At 32.3% G+C, this 20,342-nt stretch overlaps 1 protein-coding gene across 1 annotated transcript in view; it reads left to right on the top strand.

Moving 5' to 3' along the window:
• The window catches only part of LOC127279399 (alpha-catulin), a 48,727-nt gene extending 36,008 nt beyond the window's left edge, over positions 1–12,719 (top strand). The window contains exons 8-11 of the mRNA XM_051301729.1: positions 3,383–3,501; positions 4,575–4,904; positions 5,485–5,691; positions 11,153–12,719. Of these exons, the coding sequence (XP_051157686.1) occupies positions 3,383–3,501; positions 4,575–4,904; positions 5,485–5,691; positions 11,153–11,296 (800 nt within the window). The 3' untranslated portion in view covers positions 11,297–12,719. The remainder of the gene's footprint in view (positions 1–3,382; positions 3,502–4,574; positions 4,905–5,484; positions 5,692–11,152) is intronic.
• Positions 12,720–20,342: the final 7,623 nt, after the last annotated feature.

The raw sequence follows: 20,342 nt of genomic DNA, 5'->3' as shown, positions 1-20,342 counted from the left end.
CTTTTGGATGTAGATTACTTTCATCAAGGGAAGTAAATTCCAACCATTTCTTTTGACTAAAAAGGGTTTAACGTTTTTAATTTAACAATAATGTTTACAGTTTTAAATCATATAAAAGTTAGGTTATGTATACACACATAGGAATATAACAAAAAATACTTACATTAACTTATCTTTTGGAAACGCAAACGAGGATATTCCTCGGCCAAAACGAGTGGCACAATTTTTTACACAGCAATATAACATTTTCTTTTATTTAGTTAAAAAAATGATAATTTTAAAATCGATGCATCTTGACGCTAACAAAAATCAGCTGCCACAACACAGTATATACTAGTATACACATTATACATATATATTTTTAATGTTGGGTGGCAAACGCTAGAGGCGTTACTAGTAGCGTGTACGCTCAGCTTCCACTCTCTAATACTCTCTGATATATCCAATTTTTATGTTATTAATGTCAATGAATCCAAATCAACATTCAGAAGAAGCAAAAATTCAGTTTTAGATATAGAAATTGAGTAAATTTCCATATAAATCAATTTCTCAAAAAGCACGCCCCCCAACATGCCTGTAAAAAGAAAACACGAACTAACTTTTAGGTTGGACTACGTTTTTCTCTTTAGATACAACTTAAGAAAGAAAATCTACCATATGGCAGTCCTGGCAATTGAAATTTTTCTTCCTTTGTGTGCCTGTGTTATTATTACTTTCCTATTCTGCGATCTTGTTTTTCGTGGATTTGAAAAATCTTTCGGATTTTGGAAATTTATAAGATAAGAAATCTTGCTACGTTGTCCGATTTTATAAAAAGTGTTCAGAATTCAAGAAAATAGTGTTTTAAAATCAATGTTTATCATTTTCACGTTCAGTGCCGTTTTTATAGGGCGATAATTAAATGACAAAAAATTTTGACTATTCTTAATCAATATAATCTGAACAAAAAATAGGTTTATATTTATAAAGAAATACAAAGTAGATCAATTTCTATTCTTATTAGTACTATAAGTATAGTTAAAAATAATTAATATTTTGTTGAATTTTAATATTGCCTTAAAAGTTGAAAGAAACTACCTTACCGACCGCATACGGTAATGAAAACATTAGAATAATTTGATTTCAGCTTAGGGGCCGTGTACAAATTACGTAAGGGCCACAGGGGGGGAGGGTAGGTGCGAAGATTTTCTTACGTAAGGCAATTAAAATTAATTTCTACAATTTAAATAAAAGCGATTTTTAGGACTTACTTAGAATTTTCAGATTGTCAAGTGCAATGACATCAAGTGTTGCGGCTCATTAAGAAGTAATATAAGAGAAATACTTCCTACTGGATTTTTTCCTCTACCATGTCCCATAAAGTATACAAACGGTCGTCTAGAATTTCAAAGGTTGAATGAAGTTAATGATGATGTGAAGTTTCTTCCTCTTTTTCAAAGATTAGCTATAAATCTATCGATTTTCCACGAACCATTTATACAAATGCCATACGATTTTTATTGCCCGTCAGTTAATGACCAATTAAATGGCAGAGTCTGTGTTAGTTGCGGATTATATTTCGTGACAAAAAAAGGAGTTGAAAAACACATGAAAATTATTGGGACATCAGGGTCTCAAAAAACCAAGAAAAAAAAGAGAAATTGTTTCAAAAGCGATTTTGAAGAAAAGAAAGGATGAAATGATGTGCATTCTTTTTAATTCCAAAGGTGAAGCACATGATTCAGAGTGGGTTGGATCAGACGACGTAGTTGTAAAGGACGCAAAAGTAGATGAGTCTTCCAAAGAAAATATTAATGTAGATGAATCTTTAGTGCCTATTATAAATTCCTTAAAGGAATGGATCACAAATCCATTTTCTACTGAAGATGAGAAGGTTTAAAAAATGATCTAATAATGTTGAAAAATGTATTTTGTTCTCTACAATAATGACTGTTTAACTATGTTAACTTTGTTTTAAATATAATTAAAAAAATTTATTAACATTAAGAATAAAACGTGTAATACGTAACTTTAATTTTTGACCTATATTTTCTTTAAACCTTACGTAAGAAAGGGGGGGGGGAGGCTAACAAAATCTTACTTAACCTTACATGGGGGAGGGGGGGTTTAAAATGTTTAAAATTGGCCTTACGTAATTTGTACACGGCCCCTTAGTTTAAAAGTTAATATTAATTATTTTTAATTAATTAGTATTAATAATAATTAAAATTGATGTACTTTGCATTTCTTTATGAATATAAACCTATTTTTTGTTCAGATTATAATCATTAAAATAAAATTTGAAAAAAGTCCATTGAATACTAGATGAGAATTCATAGGCCAAACTTTATCTGTAATAAATAATTATTTATTACATTATATATTGTAATTTTGATAAGAATCAACTCTATAAACATCCATTCACCCCTCAAAATGCAGTTTTCCTTCATATTTAGTCGATTTATCGAGCCTTTTTGACGAAACCAAAAGATAACCGAAAATAAACTCAGCTGGGTTAACTTTCGGTAAATAAAAATTGGCAGGGGAGGTTTATTAATTTGACAAGTTTATAAAATATTGAGGTAAATATACGCTGATGTTGAAACTATATAGTAAACAGCGTTTATGAAAACGATTATAATACAATTCCACAAGTTGTATAACGCAAATATTTGGTACATCGCATAGATAGAAAAAATTATAAAACAGAAAGGTAATATAGGAAGTGACATGTATGAACTTTTTTAGTATTTCGATTCCCGCGTCATTCCGCGATCATTGTTCTTTATAGCTGAATGGGAGTAATATTCCGTGTCGATGATTTTCAAAAGTAAGATTTTTTATCGATCTTTAAATGTTGAGAGAACAAACAAAATCCTTTATGTAAAAAAATATACTATGCGATGAGCAAGTATCCACGCAAGTATGTGTAGTCCTAGAAGTATTCAGAAATTGTGATATCTCTAGAATGCCTTTAGGACTTCCACGAACCTCCATGGAAAATCCTATGATTATCCTAATTTTCCCAGACCAAATGAATAAGAATTTTATCATTTTTACCTTTGAGTGTGTCAATACAATAGAGTAGTAGGGTCGAGGACAGTTTGTCCTAACAGCGATATCTTCTAGTTGCAAGAAGAGAGACTAGACTCACAAAACCACAATTAAAAAACTACAAGATAAAAGAATTACATGCAAGCGGAGATAATTTGGAGAATCGTCCCAATTGAGCTCTATTATGCCTTTGTATAAACAAGCTTACTTTGTAACTGCTTATGGATTAACAAATTTCTAAATTAAAAATATTTTATTAATACGACTTTATAACAATGCTAATTTTTCGGTAATTTCAATACTTTGGAATTCTGATTATACTGTAAAGATAAATTAAAATTTTGTTTAGTGTTTGCTGATATGTGGCAGTGGTTGATGACTGACATAACAACTGTAGCAAAAGACGTTTTGGATTTGGGACAAAGTCGACCTGAAAAACAAGTGTATATGTCACTACCACGTCCAGGGGTAAGTCTTTAGTTCTTACATATTAAAAATCGTTAAATTAAAATATTAATAATATTTATGATAGAGAAGTTAATCTTTTTGCAAAATACAATTTTGACTAATACTCTAAGATTTTATTTCCTATTTTATTCGGGAAGAAAGAGGATGATTTCTTTTGTTCGGACCGCTCCACTAAAAACCACATTCCTGGAGATTTACCAATCTTTTGTCCTGTTTCCTCTGTGTTTTTGCGAGAAACTTCTTGGCTTTCTCTAGAGCTGACCTGAAGATTCCGCATATTTTACTACCATGTTTGTTTCACCTCTATTTTTAATCAGGATTCCCTTCCTTGCAGCTCGTGCTGCTAAAACTGCCTTAATTGATCTCCCTTCTGAACTTACCTAAAACGTTCGTTCTCTGGAGGTGCATCCTCCTTTTTCTTTTTATTCTTTTTAGTTCGAGTTTTCTTCAGACTACCAAAGTACACATGCTTAAGAATAAGGACTAACTATAACCTTTTCTCGACTTATAACGAGAAATCTCAACTATAACGAGTGCCTCGTTACAATCTGTTCAACCAGTTTTGGTTTGCCCAGTATATATCCAGTACCTACATACACATATTAAAATTATTCATTCATTTAAATTGGCTTATTTAACAAAGTAAACGGGCTTGAAAAATTACAAAAGACCTTTTCGTAATAAAATACTATAATCAGTAATAATTCACTTTAAGAGATGAAGTAGGAGTGGTATAATTTTTCTTTTGTTTTGTATGAGTTTGATTTACATAAAAATAATTTTTTGTTATATTAATTTGTTTATGAATAACTCTGCTTGGATACATGATTAAAGAAAGTGATGATTTCACCCCTTTCTCTACATGTGTACGGTGAATGAGTATGTTTTTCTTGTTTCTTGTAACAATTAAATTCTTTAATAGTTGAACCATCAAGAAAGTAAATAATTTTAAAACTAATTTGTTCAACTTTTAAATATTCACGTAGAAAATTTGTATTATAAAATAATTAAATCGTTCTGCTCTAATTACTTTATTGGAAATTGAATATATATTTTTTGTCTATCTTCTTTAGAAACACGGGACAACAAGCAAACCCTTAAAACCTGTTAGTCTGGATAGTGAGGAACAAGCAAAAATTGCAAAAGCTGGCCTTGAGATGAAACTTATAACGTCTGAAATGAATGCAGAAACTGAAAAGTGGCAAGAAAGTGGTTCAGCTTTTGAAGAAAACAATGATATAGTAAAAAGAGCAAAAAATATGTCCTCAATGGCTTTTGCAATGTATCAGTTTACTAGAGGCGAAGGAGCTTTAAAAACTACTCAAGATCTTTTTACACAAGCTGAATATTTTGCAGAAGAAGCAAATAGACTATACAAAGTTGTGCGACAATTCAGTTACCAGGTACATACCCATAAAAACAAATATTAAATGTATTAAAGAATTTACTTTTGTTAAAAAAAAATTCATAACCCAAGAAGCTCTAAGTGAACAATTTTAAACAAATCTAATCAAGTTTTAAAAAATTTATCCGACATATTAGAACAGCCATTTAAATTTTTTAAAAACTATTATTAAATTCGTAATCGGCCACCGTGAAAATCCGAAAGTAACAAGTTTCATTAAAATTTATTAAAGTCATTGTTCAAATTTACATTTTTTTCACAAAATAAAATCTATTTTGATCTTACTGTGGAATAAGGCAATCCAGCCAGTATACAATTTTTTTTTAAATTAATGCAGCTACTAAACAATACATCGGATACCTATAGGTGTTTCTGGGAAAAAATTATGCAATTAAATGACCTTTTGTATGACAATACAAGATATAATGAATTGATTCTCTTAGTTACATTAATCCTAAAATATCCTCCATACTAAATGTATTCTCGAAGTCTTGTAGATTATTGACTAATGAAATCATTCCAAAATAATAAAAAGATTGTAAAATGATATATTAAAAAGCTCTTTTAATTGGTTTCAGGTGCCAGGCGGAAATCATAAAAAAGAATTACTTGAAAACTTAGATCGTGTTCCAACTTATGTTCAACAACTTCAATTTACAGTAAAAAATCCTACTGTTGGAAAATCTGCAACTTTTATCAAAGTTGACAACGTAATTCAAGAAACAAAAAATCTTATGAATGTTATATCAAAAGTGGTTACAACGTGCTTCGTCTGTGCTTCAAAAGTATGTATTTCCTCAATTTTCATTGTTTATAAATGTGTAATTAGATTTTTAATTATATAAATTCAACTTTTATCTGTGAATTTTTCTTAGTGAATGTAAATAAATTATTTTAAATATTTTAATTCATTTAAAATCGATTAACAATTATTTAGGAAAAAATACTAAGAATTTTATTAATTAATGAATATAGGTATAGGTAAAATTGTGTGTTATTATTTCACCACTACCTTGACTCAGGATAATTGATATTTTCCTGGCTTAAAATTCTTGTACATAAACATGTAGAAGATCATATAGAAGAACTTATATAAAGTCGTGTATGTACATGTTTATGTACAGAAATTGTACATTTTAAGCACTCGAAATTAAAACATGTACATACATGAACATTTTTTAATTTAGGGTGTTGATTATGTACAATTTATAGACATGAACATGTAGAATACTTTGTACAATTACTTGTACGAAGATCTCCCATATGTTCATGTACAAGAATTTTAAACCGGGATTTCTATATTCATTAAATACTTCAAATGGAATAACATGAATAGCCATAAATTTTTCAATACACAATTGATAACGGATTCTTGCAGTCTAAATTTACTGACGTAATTATAATATTTGCAGGATAACTAACAAGTTTTCTGTAGTATCAAATTATTTATTGACACAGTCAACTTATTTGCTTTCCCTATATTGATGAGCAAAGTTATTTCTGTGGCAGTAAAAAATTCACGACCACAACAAAATTCTTGTATAAGTGTGTATTTGAAATTTTTCAAAGTTTCAAATAATTTGCAATGTTTTATTTCAATTGTTTTGTAATCGTGGAACATTCGATTACGCAAAACGGTAACATAAGATAAGTCAGATGAATCATTAAGGTTCAGTTACGTTTAGCATGAAAATTTTTAAGAATTGTAAAAGTGAGAGGTGACGATATTGTTCAAATTTTCTAACAATTTCGAAGAGATTAATAATAATTATTTAAAAATAAAAGATCACATTTTTCGTACATTGCAACTCTTTCATATTATTCACTTTTAAAGTGACACAATCTCAGCTTAATCCTTTCAGTTTTTTACAGAGAAAAGTGTTAGTTTAGAGCTATCGCTAATATCTAAAACTACGTGATAAATATCCTATACAATTTTTATTAATTTCTATTAAAATTGAATGAAGCTACATTATTTAATACTTCAAAAATTGTTAAATTAACTAGCGAAAATTATAAACCGTAGAGTTGTTTTAATTGACAGACAAGGGCTACATTTTTCAAAAAGTACACGTTGGAAACAACGTCCTATCTTGTTTAAGGAGGTTCTATCGATTGACTACACTAGTCAAAACAGAAACCATTACTTTGTAACTTTACTTACACTGGAAACTCCCAAAAGCGGTCTTCCCGAGAGCGGACGAACTATCAGGGCGGTGTGGTAAATAGTGAGGAGGGAAGAGATGGGCGGGATCAGAAACAGAAAACAGGAGTGTCTGCTTTGAGTGATGCTTTGAGTGTACCGTTACTTTTCAAGCAGTTTTATTGGCTTATTAATTACTAAATTTTGAAAAAAATATTAATCATGAAATGAAAACTTACAATACTTTATTATAAAAACAAAATTCATTAATATTTATAATAATATGCACAATGTATTCTGCTAAAAGCACTAGTAATTCATTGTACGGCCCTGAGTATTTATAGTATTCCCCGTCAAGGACATTTTTCCGTAGAGCGGACTAAGACTAATGCCGTACTCTTTTGGGAGTTTCCAGTGTATTATGTTAAAATAATAAACTTTCAAAAAAGTGAGGTTATATGTCAAAATTAATGGAAATTAAAAAAAGTTATAATGTAGCGATGCAAGATATTTTGATTATATTATGAAACATATTAAATATTTTTAAAAGTTAATTTATTTACATGTACCAAGAACCTACAGGTTTCGAAAATTTAGCTACATCACTAAATAAGCTTCATATACCAGTGTACCAAATTTGATTAAAATAGTAATATTCTCTGTACGGTAGAACCTCCTTAACATATTAATTGGAAACTTTTTTCAAGAATATTTTTTTCTTTATGTAATTATAAACTTTGGAATGTACCAATAACTTCCAACTAATTTAAATAAATTTCAATAGAATTTGTTCAAGACATTACAATAAATTTATCATAAAGTAATAGATTTGAGAGAAACTAGAGAGAAATAACATTAAAATTTTTAACAACCGTACACTGTGAAATATTTATTTCTGAATCAAGACAATAATTAATATAATATAAAGACTTTAATAAAGGTGTCCTCCAATACATAGTTAGGTATATTTTATTTAAAGAGTTTTCTAAGTAAGTGTAATATTAATAATTTATAAAGGTACCTAAATTTAATGGAATTTTTAAAATCTGTCTAATGCAGTTTTATGCTTTTAACAGTAGGACATGTGTGACGATTTTCAGAGAGAGGGATCTAGTCTTAAAAGATTGTATTTTAAAATATTACAATCAAATAAGACATTTGAACCAGCAAAACTTTTAGTACAATTTTTTTCAATTGATAAAGGGCTATTTGATCAAAATAAGTTTATAAAACTAAGTGGTTTTGATACAAATGGCTGAAAGAGAGTACAAAGGGAGTAGTTATTGGTTTGATCGTAAAAACTAAACGCTGATAATGCAATACCCTCTTTGTGTTGAAAGTAGCATCTGTAAAAATTAAATTAAATCACTCGTATTCCAACAAAAAGAAGTTAGTCAATAGTAGCTTCCTTAATACACAAACCAGTTTCTAAATCACATGTGGGTGAAAATGCGATTATCTCTCATGACCAGTAAAAGAAGGAGGAGCTGCACTAACAAGTCAACTCAGTTGAAACCTCAGTTCATCGGAAAAAAGAGAACAGTGGCAGTTGTTTTAAGGCATAAGTGACACTGCTGGAGTCTGACAAACCGAATTCATTTGCCTCTATTAAGATAACCGCAGCCGAAGTAATACGCATACATCTTAAACCATTTTCAAAGCTTTATTTTCGATTCAATCCAGAATACCTAATGATTAGTGAGACATTAAAAGATTCCGAAACAAAAGACTATAAATGTTTAAATCGAGCTACGGGTTAGTACCTCGAATAAACCTAGATTAAAGCCTTTACAGCTTAAAATTAAAGTTGTGGGATAATAATCGGAATATTTCTGACAATGAGATATAAGGGGAGGGTACTCTTCCCTGTGGAACCCCCCTTCTACATCAGTCATTATAAAATGCATTATTGATGTCAACGGAAACAACCAGTGTATCAAGAGGACGACACAATGACGAAACGATATCTTCTTCCTGAAATCATTTTGTTGATTGTACTGAAATATACAAAAATAATACGATGACTCAGAAACATTGTGATAAACTAAAAAGAAAAATTTCCTTAAGGTAAATCTACTCAGAGATTCATTCTCGACTAGTTGTAGTTTAAGAAGGAGAGGGAAGAAGCGGAATCCACAAAGAATGGAGAGACCCAATCAAGAATATCACGGATTAAATTACGGTAAGCGAGTAAATCTATTTTCGGTGAAGTACTCCAAGTTGCTCTAGAGATAATTTTTAGATGCTCAGGGACATAGTAGCCTTGTCTGGAATCATAAGGATGTCTGCAATCTAGTATGATACCCAGATGTTTCATAGTCCTTTCACTCCTTTCACAGACTATTGATGTAGATGTTATCAAAACATGACCTGAACCTGGAAAATATGCAGTCTGCGGTTTTGGTAGGAACCACATCCAGCTCAACAGATTGCAACCAACGGACCAGGGTCTTCAGGGTTGAAATGACCTTGGATGAGATATCGTCATTACCTTCAAATCTGAAGTACAGCAGAAGGATCGTCAGGGTACATGACGTACTTCACTCTGACCCGGATGATCTATTCAATGTAGAAGAGATACAAATTGAACAGGAAAAGAACTCCACCCTGGGAGACACTCACATCGCACATTTTTGAGTCAGAACTATCAGACTTGAAGGAAGATAAATCTCTATCTGGTCCAGAGAATGAAGACTAATTCAGTCGAATTGAAATGAATACACCCTGGGCTTCAGTGAATCCCGCTTAGCGACAAATTCGAATTGGAGCTATGTTGCAATTCTCCTGAATTCAACAAAGCTGTATTCAGCTTCCAAACTCTCTATTCGTGACAATTAAATGAACAAACTTTTGAACTTTAATTTTTTGCAATTCATCATTACGAATTCAATAGGCATTGAATTTTGTTTAAATTCTTAATAGATGAAAATTCATTGGTACGAATGAAATGGAAGGGTGTATGTTAAGATCAATAAGCAATTTGATGAGGGTGTATATATTTTTGCAAAGTTAATCTGCTTAAGCCTTAATCCTTTAGGTAACTAAATTTGGAAAATAGAAAAGAAATCTCAATCGCATCTCACTTTCAGTTATCCTATTCTAATGTTAATATTTCACACGTGCTTTGTTATGTATAATTTTTACCAGTTTAGTATGAAAAACGGACTGATTTCAATGGGTGCCACAATCCATTGCAAATAACACTTGATACATCTAACTTTAATGCTTTATACTATTAAAATTATTTGACATCATCGCTTTTTAATTCTTGCAGATAACAAAGAAAATCAAAATCTATTGCTTAACATTAAAATTATTCTTTTAATTAATTTTTTGCAGTAGGTCTCTTTCTTTGAAAATCGTCACATATGTGTTTATCTTTATTTCTCAATAAAATTGATACATCGCTACCTTTTTTTGTTTTTATACTAGCACAATGTGGTAATGCCACAATACACGGACATCAATCAAATACCGTTGCCCGGTGTTCAAGATGAAGAATGCTTATATCCTATTAGTCCAAAATTACTACCACCCGCAAGTCCATACATTCAACCACACCCTTTAACAGCAAGTCAATTATATAACATTATAAAAAATTATCATTCTTTCCTTATTTGTTCTCCCAAGATTCCTAAAAAACAAATGAATGGGGCATGATAAGCAGTTTCACTCATCAAACAACTATAGGAAACAACGATGCCAATTTCGAACATACTACACCTAAACTATATTATACTTCAGTAATCGTAATCAACATCTTACAACACTACTCATACACAAATTTTTTATTTTTATGCAAGGAACAACATTCTTCAATATCTTAACAACAAGCAAGGTTCGATTGACATGATTTAAATTTTACCTAATTTCTTGTCTGACAAACTATTATATTTGTACCAAGAAGGCTAGTCTTCTTGATTTGTACTTGCCGTGCATTTAATTAGAATGTTTAAGGTATGCGATGCAATATAAAGGCAACAAACAGTTTGATAGCAATTTTTAAGTAAAAGTTAGTGATAAGCATTTTAAGACTCAAAAAATGTAATAGATTTTTGTCAAAAGTTACAAGTTTAAAGCACAGTTTTGTTTATTTTTTTTAGTACAACTTAGACTTCAGAGGATTGTCAGCGCGGGGTGGTTCAATGTATCGCGGTGGAGACGGTGTTGGAGATGGTGATGGCAGCGGTGCTGGAGGTGATGGTTCCAAAGCAGGTTCAGCTCCTGGTAGCGATTCGTCCGTCTGACAATTTGGTATGGCCCGAAGGGCCAAAGGGGATGGACGTCGTACTAGAGTTTCATTTTTATTATTCTAGACAAAATTTTCGTTACACACGTTTCCGATTTATAGCCTTCTAACAAAATTTGTTATTTCCTATCTTTTAAATTTTTTTTTAATATCCTGATCAGAAATTTTTGACAATATATTTACTTCAGAAGATTCATATATGCGTTTATCAAATATTTAAAATAAAAAACAGAGAATACATATATGATATCTTTTGACAAACTCCTTCTATATGAATAGACGGAGAGATATGGTAAAGATTATTCCTCATGACTTTTATATTTTTTTTAAAAGAAATTACTGATCATTTGCTTTAAGACTGTAATTACTAAAAAACATAATACTTGACAATACAAAAGAAAATATCAAGTAGGCAGAAATATAGTAAGATGTGTAATTAAGGTGCCAAATCTGGTAATTCGCTTAGTGAGTGCCTCCTAATTTTTCTGCTATTTATACACTAAAAAAAAGATAGCGTTGCAGCGCCTTTTGGTGTTTCTCATTCACCACTTCCTATTCAACATGAAAAGGTCTATTGCAGACCTTAGGGCTGAGTAGTATGAGAGAAATTGAAAATGTACTGCAACGTTATCTATTTTTTCATTCTAAATAAGTGCAAACATTAAATAAATGAATCCAATTAATAATTGGAGCAACTAGTGTCTGTTGAGTATGCCTAACAAGTACTCTCTCTGTTGACATTCCTTGAAGATCAAGATTTCTTTTACTCATTTTGGCAAAACGAATCATTTTTTGTGATTACATGTAGGGAAATATTAAACATAAAACTTTAGGGAATATTGTATATTATTAAACGTGTTTAGACAATATTAGAAATATTAATTGCAGTGTTGAGGCAATTTTGAATCAATATTGACAAAATATTTTTGCATCAGTACAATCAATGTTTAAAACCAAGCAAAAATTACTTGCTGTATTTCCTCAATTTTGCTTCATCATTGGCATACAATATTTGATTAAATTATTTGTTTAGTATTTCCTTAGAAATTAGACATACCTTTCACTTTTGCGATTGTTGGTTCAATTTTTATCAGTATTCTATCTAACATTATTGATATGATTTTGGCTTAAAGTGTGTCGTGAGGAAAAATCTGCAACATCTCTTTGACTAGAACGATGATTTCGTCTTGACGATAAGACACGAATGTTTTGAAATGACTAGATATATATATGTGAAATATTAGAAGGCTCTAGTAATTATTAATTTATTATTTTGTATGTGGGATATTTACTTTACCATGATAGTGTTTCGGAATACTTGAATGAATGAATTTAATAATAAGTGACGACTTTTTCCGCATAAAATCATGAATAATATAAGTCACCAAAGTGTAAAATAAATTTATCTATACATAACATTATGCAAAACTGTTTATTTAATTTCCTAACTGGAGTTTTATGTAGATGAAAGATATACGATATAATCAATTATTGTTTATTAATAATAATTCCACAATAGGAATCTGTTGCGTCTCAAAAATAGAGAAATAACTAACAAAACAAAATTTATATTTATTTCGTCCGCTTTGATGGTTCAATGATATTTCTTGTTTTAGTTACAAAGCACAAGCATGGTGACCACAAGTCAGGGAAAAGTCAGGGAATTTTTAAAAGTTCTTTAAAAGTCAGGGAATTTTGATTCAATTCAGTTTTTTTTATTTAGACGTTTTTGTAATACAGCTCATTATAATGGTGCCGTCAGATTTTTTATTTTTCAAAGTATTTAGTTTTTTTTAGTCAGGGAAAATAAAAAATTAGTCAGGGAAAAGTCAGGGAATTTTGAAAATTAAATTTTGCGGTCGCCCTGAGAAGGCCCTGAGCTGAAGGTACAGATAAGAAAAAGAAATATAATAATTGAAATATAGTTAAAGTTTTGTAACGCCGAACATGTGCTCAGTGGATAATTCCACTTGTTCGACTCTACGAAAATGGCGACGATGGCGGAAAAAAATCTGAGTTGTTGAATTCGTCACTACGAAATTAACAACAACCTCCGAAGATCCGATTATTATTTATTGGTAACATTCCAGGCGCTATGTAGATAAACTACCCAAATCTTTAGAAATAACTTCAAATTATGAGCTTCTCGGACTAACTTGAAAAACCGAACTCATTAATTTATTTTTAATTATTGAAATTCACTAATTACCATTTTCAGAATCGTCATGTACACTCACACACGGAAGAGAGAAGCACACACATTTTATTTTTAATGAGTATCATCACTAAATATCCAGTTGAATTTTCTTATTTATTAACCCCTTGACAGTCGATGGCCGATATATATTCAAAAACCCCTAAGTACTGGATTTTGAACGAATCGAATCAATTTCAAATTTTTCCGCCATATTGGGTTTGCTATTTTGAATTTTGTAAATCTGACCTTTTTGGATTCAGCGACCCCAAGAACTTTAAATAAGATGATATGAAATTTTTTTGGAAACTTTTTTTGAACCGTTTTGGGCTCACAAACGATTTTTCTACTAGACTGCGAAGGGTTTAAAATATAAAAAATGGAATAATTTATTCGAGAATCTACACTTGGAGATGCCTGTAAACGGTTGATATCAAAAAGATGGCGGCTTCACGTGGCTGGCGTTATACCGAGTTTCAGAACCTTTTAAATGTTTAGTTATTGACGTGACATTGAGGACCAAACACCACCTTCGGAGCTTCTCGATTAATCTGGAATACTCCATTTTTAGGACAAAGAATTAGCAATTTCGCCAAGACGACGTAGACTAAATTACAAAAGAAGTGAAGTTTGGTTATCACTTATCGACAACTGGAAAGCCAGTTATCGGTCCCGTCTTGGCTGATTGCTGTCACGCGCCTGTGCCCTTTATCCTTCGGCTTTGGGTTGACAGCTAACTACCTGGTCCTGGAAAACATACAAGGCGTTAAACTAAGACGTTAAACTAAAAAAAAACGTTAAACTAAGAAGAAGAAGAAGGGTTGACAGCTATTGTCCCAGATAGGCTACATTGGACTGTGAATTTGGCCATAACACGGAAAAGTTTTTTGTCGTTCCTCTCTATCAACACTGGGGACGCCAAGCTTCCAGGTATGAAATGTAGAGGCAGCACCAAATTGGGGTCTACTGCTTTCTTTCGTGTGTGCTCTGAACTTCCACAGGAGAAGAAGATATTCTTCTGTTTCATAAAAGCACACGGAAAAAACAAACTAACTATTTTAGCACCAAACTGCTTTATCCTTTAATAGTATATAATTTCGTTTACCTATTAAAATATGAAATAATGCTTTTTTAGTTTAAAGTAAGTCCATACTAAATAAGTATAATGGTTATACTCTTATAGTAATAGCGACGTACTTTAAAAGCATAAAATTGATGCCCGCGAAGTACGACATATAGTCTACCTAAAATAGCAAGAGCTTCTTCCTTTTTGGTGGATAAATTCTTGCAACCTGCGTTTTGGCCACGCCTACCTCCCTTTCCAACCATCGATATTTCGATATATCGATATAGGCCAAAACGCAGGTTGCAAGAATTTATCCACCAAAAAGGAAGAAGCTCTTGCTATTTTAGGTAGACTATATGTCGTACTTCGCGGGCATCAATTTTATGCTTTTAAAGTACGTCACTATTACTATAAGAGTATAACCATTATACTTATTTAGTATGGACTTACTTTAAACTAAAAAAGCATTATTTCATACTTTAATAGGTAAACAAAATTGTATACTAATAAAGGATAAAGCAGTTTGGTGCTAAAATAGTTAGTTTGTTTTTTCCGTGCAGGGTTGCCAGATTCTTCCGCGACCGACCCGCCAATATTACAGGAAAAAACCGCCACTTATTTAAATATACTGTATATTTATAATTTTATATAAAATTATATATACTAAAAAACATCATTTTTTTAGGTCGAAGCGTAGATTTACATATTTTACAATATGCTTCCCCTTTGCCCAAATGCACTAAGGTTTCAGGCGTTCTCTGCAACCAACCTATGTGTATGTACAAAATGACAAAATTATAAATTTTATTTACAGTCCTCACAAATGCATTATTTTATATTAATAAACGATATAATTGTATTTTATTTTCCCGTGTGTTCTATTTTTATTTTTATTTAATATGATAAAACAAATGCAAGTGTGCGCGACTAACCTTTAAATTATTTACATACTACAATCACATGTGAACGGCGCGCCGGCTTCGTAGGCCATGAACTTAGAAGTCGTTAGAATTAGAACAGCTGATCTATAATGTCTTTGGTTAGGCGCAAAAAGCTTTAGCAACCTAAAGGTAGATTCACCGGGTTTTGAGTACTTTATTACAGCGCCTGCGCTTGCATGCAGACAGGCAGCGACCCAGAGCCTGACAGACATAAGAAAAATTTATGATATACAGCAATATCGACCAATTTGCGGGTGCTTTCATTAAATCCGCCCAATTAGCGGTTTACCGCAAAACCCAATTTTTACCCGCCAATTGAGCCTTCAAATCCGCCCAATTGGCGGGAAACCGCCCAATCTGGCAACCCTGATGATGAGGTCCTAAGATGTTTCTGTGGCTCGGACTGGAGGAGCCTTGATCACCTCTGATCTTTTATTGTCCGTTATTGGCTTTGACTAGACAAAGATTTGTTGACTTCCTGAAACGTAGAAGACTCAACGTGGTTCCGACCGAGATCTCCTTGGACGAGTTCATTTTCGCACCAGACGTGGAGACTGATAGAGAGTTTTGTAACCATCTCTGTTCCTTGGAGTATGTAATCTAACAGTATCTTTGAACTCATGTCATTCTTTGACCCATTCATGTGGATGTTCTTGCCGATTAAACTATCCACTATGAAGCTCCTTTTATAGGCAGGACCTAAGTAATAAGATCAGTGTAATTGAGAGTTGAACATTCCACTGGAGACCGGATGGTGGCTCACTGTGCTTACACCTTGTTTTTGCTTTTCTTCTGATTGTTTATTGTTCTGACAGTTGGCTGAGCCTCAAGTCATTAAGTAGAAGAAGAAGAGTACCAGCTCTCTCTAATTTACAAAATTTACGTACAGATGACAATTGAGTTGCATAAAGAATCACTGCGGGTATCCCTGAAGTGTGGGCAGATACGGCTGGTATCAGGTGTAGATAATGACCACACAAGAATGTTGTCAGGCCTCAGTGATGTACTCAGGTTTCAAGTTATAAAACGAAATCTTTAAGTTGCTACAATTAAGGTTGAGAGTGCCTAGCGAGCGCACAGTGTATTATTTTTGCAATTTCATGTTCAAAACCTAATGTCTCTTGAACAAATTGACCAAATTGAATGAACCTTGGACCAAAATAAAGCTAAATAAATGTAGAATAGAGGAAAATTATAGGGAACCCTAGATTTATTTTTTTGAGCTCCTGTGAGTCGAGTGAAGTTAGCATTTTTTAGGAAAAAATGGTAAATTGAAGTATACAAACCGGTATATCATGGTAAAACTTAATAAAACAACTTTTTTGTAAGCATTTAGGATCACTGAATACAAAACTAAAGTTCATTTTTCAAAATTCTAAATGGCGAATTCAAAATGGCGGTCTAAAACAATGCAATTTTGAAACAAAAATTTTTTTGTTCAAACTGTGGTATTTTAATGTTTTTGAGGTCGCTGAATCCAAATATGATGATAAAATTTAAAAATTCAAAATGGCGGACCCAAAATGGCGGACGAAAATTTTTCAAAGTGCTTAGATTTCAACGAGACTTGGTACTTTAACGTTTTCGAGGTCGCTGAATTCATATATGATGGTAAAATTTGAAAATTCAAAATGGCGAATCCAATATGGCGAACAGAAAAATTTAAAAAGTGCTTAGATTTCAATGATACTTGGTACTTTAACGTTTTCGGGGACGCTGAATTCAAATATGATTACAAAATTTAAAAATGCAAAATGGCGGATCCAAAATGGCGGACAAAATATTTATAAAATTCTTAGATTTCAACGTAGCGTAGTGTTTTATTATTTTTCTAGTCACAGACTTCAAATATAATGCTCAATATGAATATATAGAAAAAAAATTTATAATCATTACGCTTCGTTGAAATCTAAGAATTTTATAAATATTTTGTCCGCAATATTGGATCCACCATTTTGCATTTTCAAATTTTACCATCATATTTGAATTCAGCGACCTCGAAAACGTTAAAGTACCAAGTCTCGTTGAAATCTAAGCACTTTGAAAAATTTTCGTCCGCCATTTTGGGTCCGCCATTTTGAATTTTTAAATTTTATCATCATATTTGGATTCAGCGACCTCAAAAACATTAAAATACCACAGTTTGAACAAAAAAATTTTTGTTTCAAAATTGCATTGTTTTAGACCGCCATTTTGAATTCGCCATTTAGAATTTTGAAAAATGAACTTTAGTTTTGTATTCAGTGATCCTAAATGCTTACAAAAAAGTTGTTTTATTAAGTTTTACCATGATATACCGGTTTGTATACTTCAATTTACCATTTTTTCCTAAAAAATGCTAACTTCACTCGACTCCCAGGAGCTCAAAAAAATAAATCAAGGGTTCCCTATAATTTTCCTCTATTCTACATTTATTTAGCTTTATTTTGGTCCAAGGTTCATTCAATTTGGTCAATTTGTTCAAGAGACATTAGGTTTTGAACATGAAATTGCAAAAATAACACACTGTGGAGCGGTGATACCGAACGCATCTTGTGTTGTGAAAAAGCGAAAATCCATGCTACACGCCTGTTTTTAACTGTGTACATTTTAAGATATCTGTTCTCAAAGAAAAACAGTTTGTTGTCGTGAAGTGGCCTTTAAATTCTTGTGCTTTGTTACTCTTAAAACAAATATCCTCCAGTTACTATGACTTGTCAAATCTAGCTGCGTAAAAGACGTGCTACGATAACCCTCACACCAAAAACACAAATACACCACCACATTCAACATCAAACAAAGACATTCATCCACCAAATTCGAACACTAATAACAACTCTGCTTTCAAACTTACCTATGACAACGCTTTAAAATCAAATTGCACGATATTCATACAACACGATCCTAAATCAACCGATTTCAAAAAAGATCTCGGTCCTATTTCTGTCGGTCGTCTTTTACGCTCACTATTCCCTAACCAAATAGTTAAAATAAATCAAAACAGCCGCGGTAAGGTAAGGGTTATCGTTAAATCCCGTCAAGCTACGTATGCGATTCTTAATCACTCGGAATTAAAATCTAAAGGATTGATTGCTGTCATCCCTGCAAGCTTCCTTAAGGTGCTTTTATACCACCAGTATTTTGGTCAAGCAATCAGCTGAATTGGATTTTCATGGTTGTATCACTCAATTTGAATGGCTCTGACAAATATTAGATTTTCACCGTGAAAATTGAATTTTGTTAGAGCCAATGAAATTCAGTGATTCTCCGTGAAAATTAAATCCAGCCGATTGCTTGACCAAAATATTAGAGGTATAAAAGCACCTTTACTTGTCACGGAATCATGAAGAATGTCGACACTGACATTACAATCGATGAAATTATTGTACATGGTGAGGTTATGGGTCCTCACGTCAATAAAATTAAAATTCTCCAAGGCCGACGTCTTAATCAAAAAACTTACAATCAAAAGACAAAAGAAGTTAAATATATTTCATCCAAATCAGTTCCTCTTACCTTTCAAGGCACAGTCCTCTCTCAGAGAGTAGCAGTATACAAGGGTTCCAGCCCTATTCGATCCTACTTTCCAGATTCTCGTATGTTCTTCGCCCTAAGAAATCGGCTATTGAATGGAATTCTTTTAAATTTTCCAACTTTCCTCAACTAGGTGAACCCCCAGCTCCTTCTTTCACAAATCATAACTCTTCTCAAAGATTTTTTTCAGACATCACAAGTCTTTCTTCTCGACAGCAGAAAAATTCGAGGGCCACCATCAACAACCCTCCAATTTCAACTCCTTCTCAACTGCGTAAAAGAACCAATTCTTTTTTTGCTACTCAATGGAACAATGGAAGAAGCAATTCCGATCTTCCTAATGGCTTCGCGCTATTCTCTACTTTATTCCAATCTCATTTTCCACTTCCTTCACCTGACACAAATCCTTATCCCCGTCCTCACAACTTTGAATCTTCTTCTTCTCATCTTATCTCCATCATCAACAACTATACGATATATATTGTCGAAATTACTGGGAAAATTGTCATGGAATACAGTAGGGGGATAGAGTTCGTCCACAAGAGAGTGACGTAACTGGTCTAGAAAAACTCCGTAATCAGGCATTAAGATTAGTCCTAGACTACAGACGAAGCACACCCATTAACGTAATGTTAGCGGAATGCTGTGAACCTTCCTTAAGATCAAGATTCAATTTTCTAGCTAAAAAATATCTGTTCAGAGTCTATTCAACTTCTTCTTACCCTCTTTAGCTAAACTTTCAGAACGAAACACATAGCGAATTAATAAGGAGCAGGGATCCTGATCCAAATTTCGAATTCCTCTACGTAGATCACTTATTCACTCTCCATATTATTACTAATTGAGGCAATTCACTCCAAGACACACCAAACGCTTTAATTCTTTTTAATTCTTAAGGCGCTTGTACACCTCACGAATTCTAAGTATCCTCGGAATTTGTCAGAAGTTTCACTAACTTTGATTGGCTTTGCTCATAGAGAATATCGAAATTTTCCTATCTTTTTGAAATTCTCCATGAGCAAGGCCAATCAAAATTAGTATAACTTTTGACAAATTCCGAGTATACTTAGAATTTGTGAGGTGTACAAGCGCCTTTACTTCCCCAATCACACTCTATTTTTCATCGACGGCTCTAAATCAGAAAAAGACCATTTGGCTAGTTGCGCTCTAGTCTGCCCCTCTTTAAACCTAACCTTTCCAACACCATTATTTGCACAGATTCTCTTAGTGTTCTCAATAATTTAAAATCCACAAGTATTTACAAAATCAAATCTTACATAGTCTTTACTATTAGAAACCGATTGAACATTCTTTATGATTTAAAACGTCC

Source organism: Leptopilina boulardi, unplaced genomic scaffold (assembly GCF_019393585.1).
Source record: "Leptopilina boulardi isolate dan_hultmark-lab unplaced genomic scaffold, ZJU_Lbou_2.1 LbouV2_216, whole genome shotgun sequence".
NCBI lineage: Eukaryota > Metazoa > Arthropoda > Insecta > Hymenoptera > Figitidae > Leptopilina > Leptopilina boulardi.
This window is presented reverse-complemented; position numbering and strand designations above follow the sequence as displayed.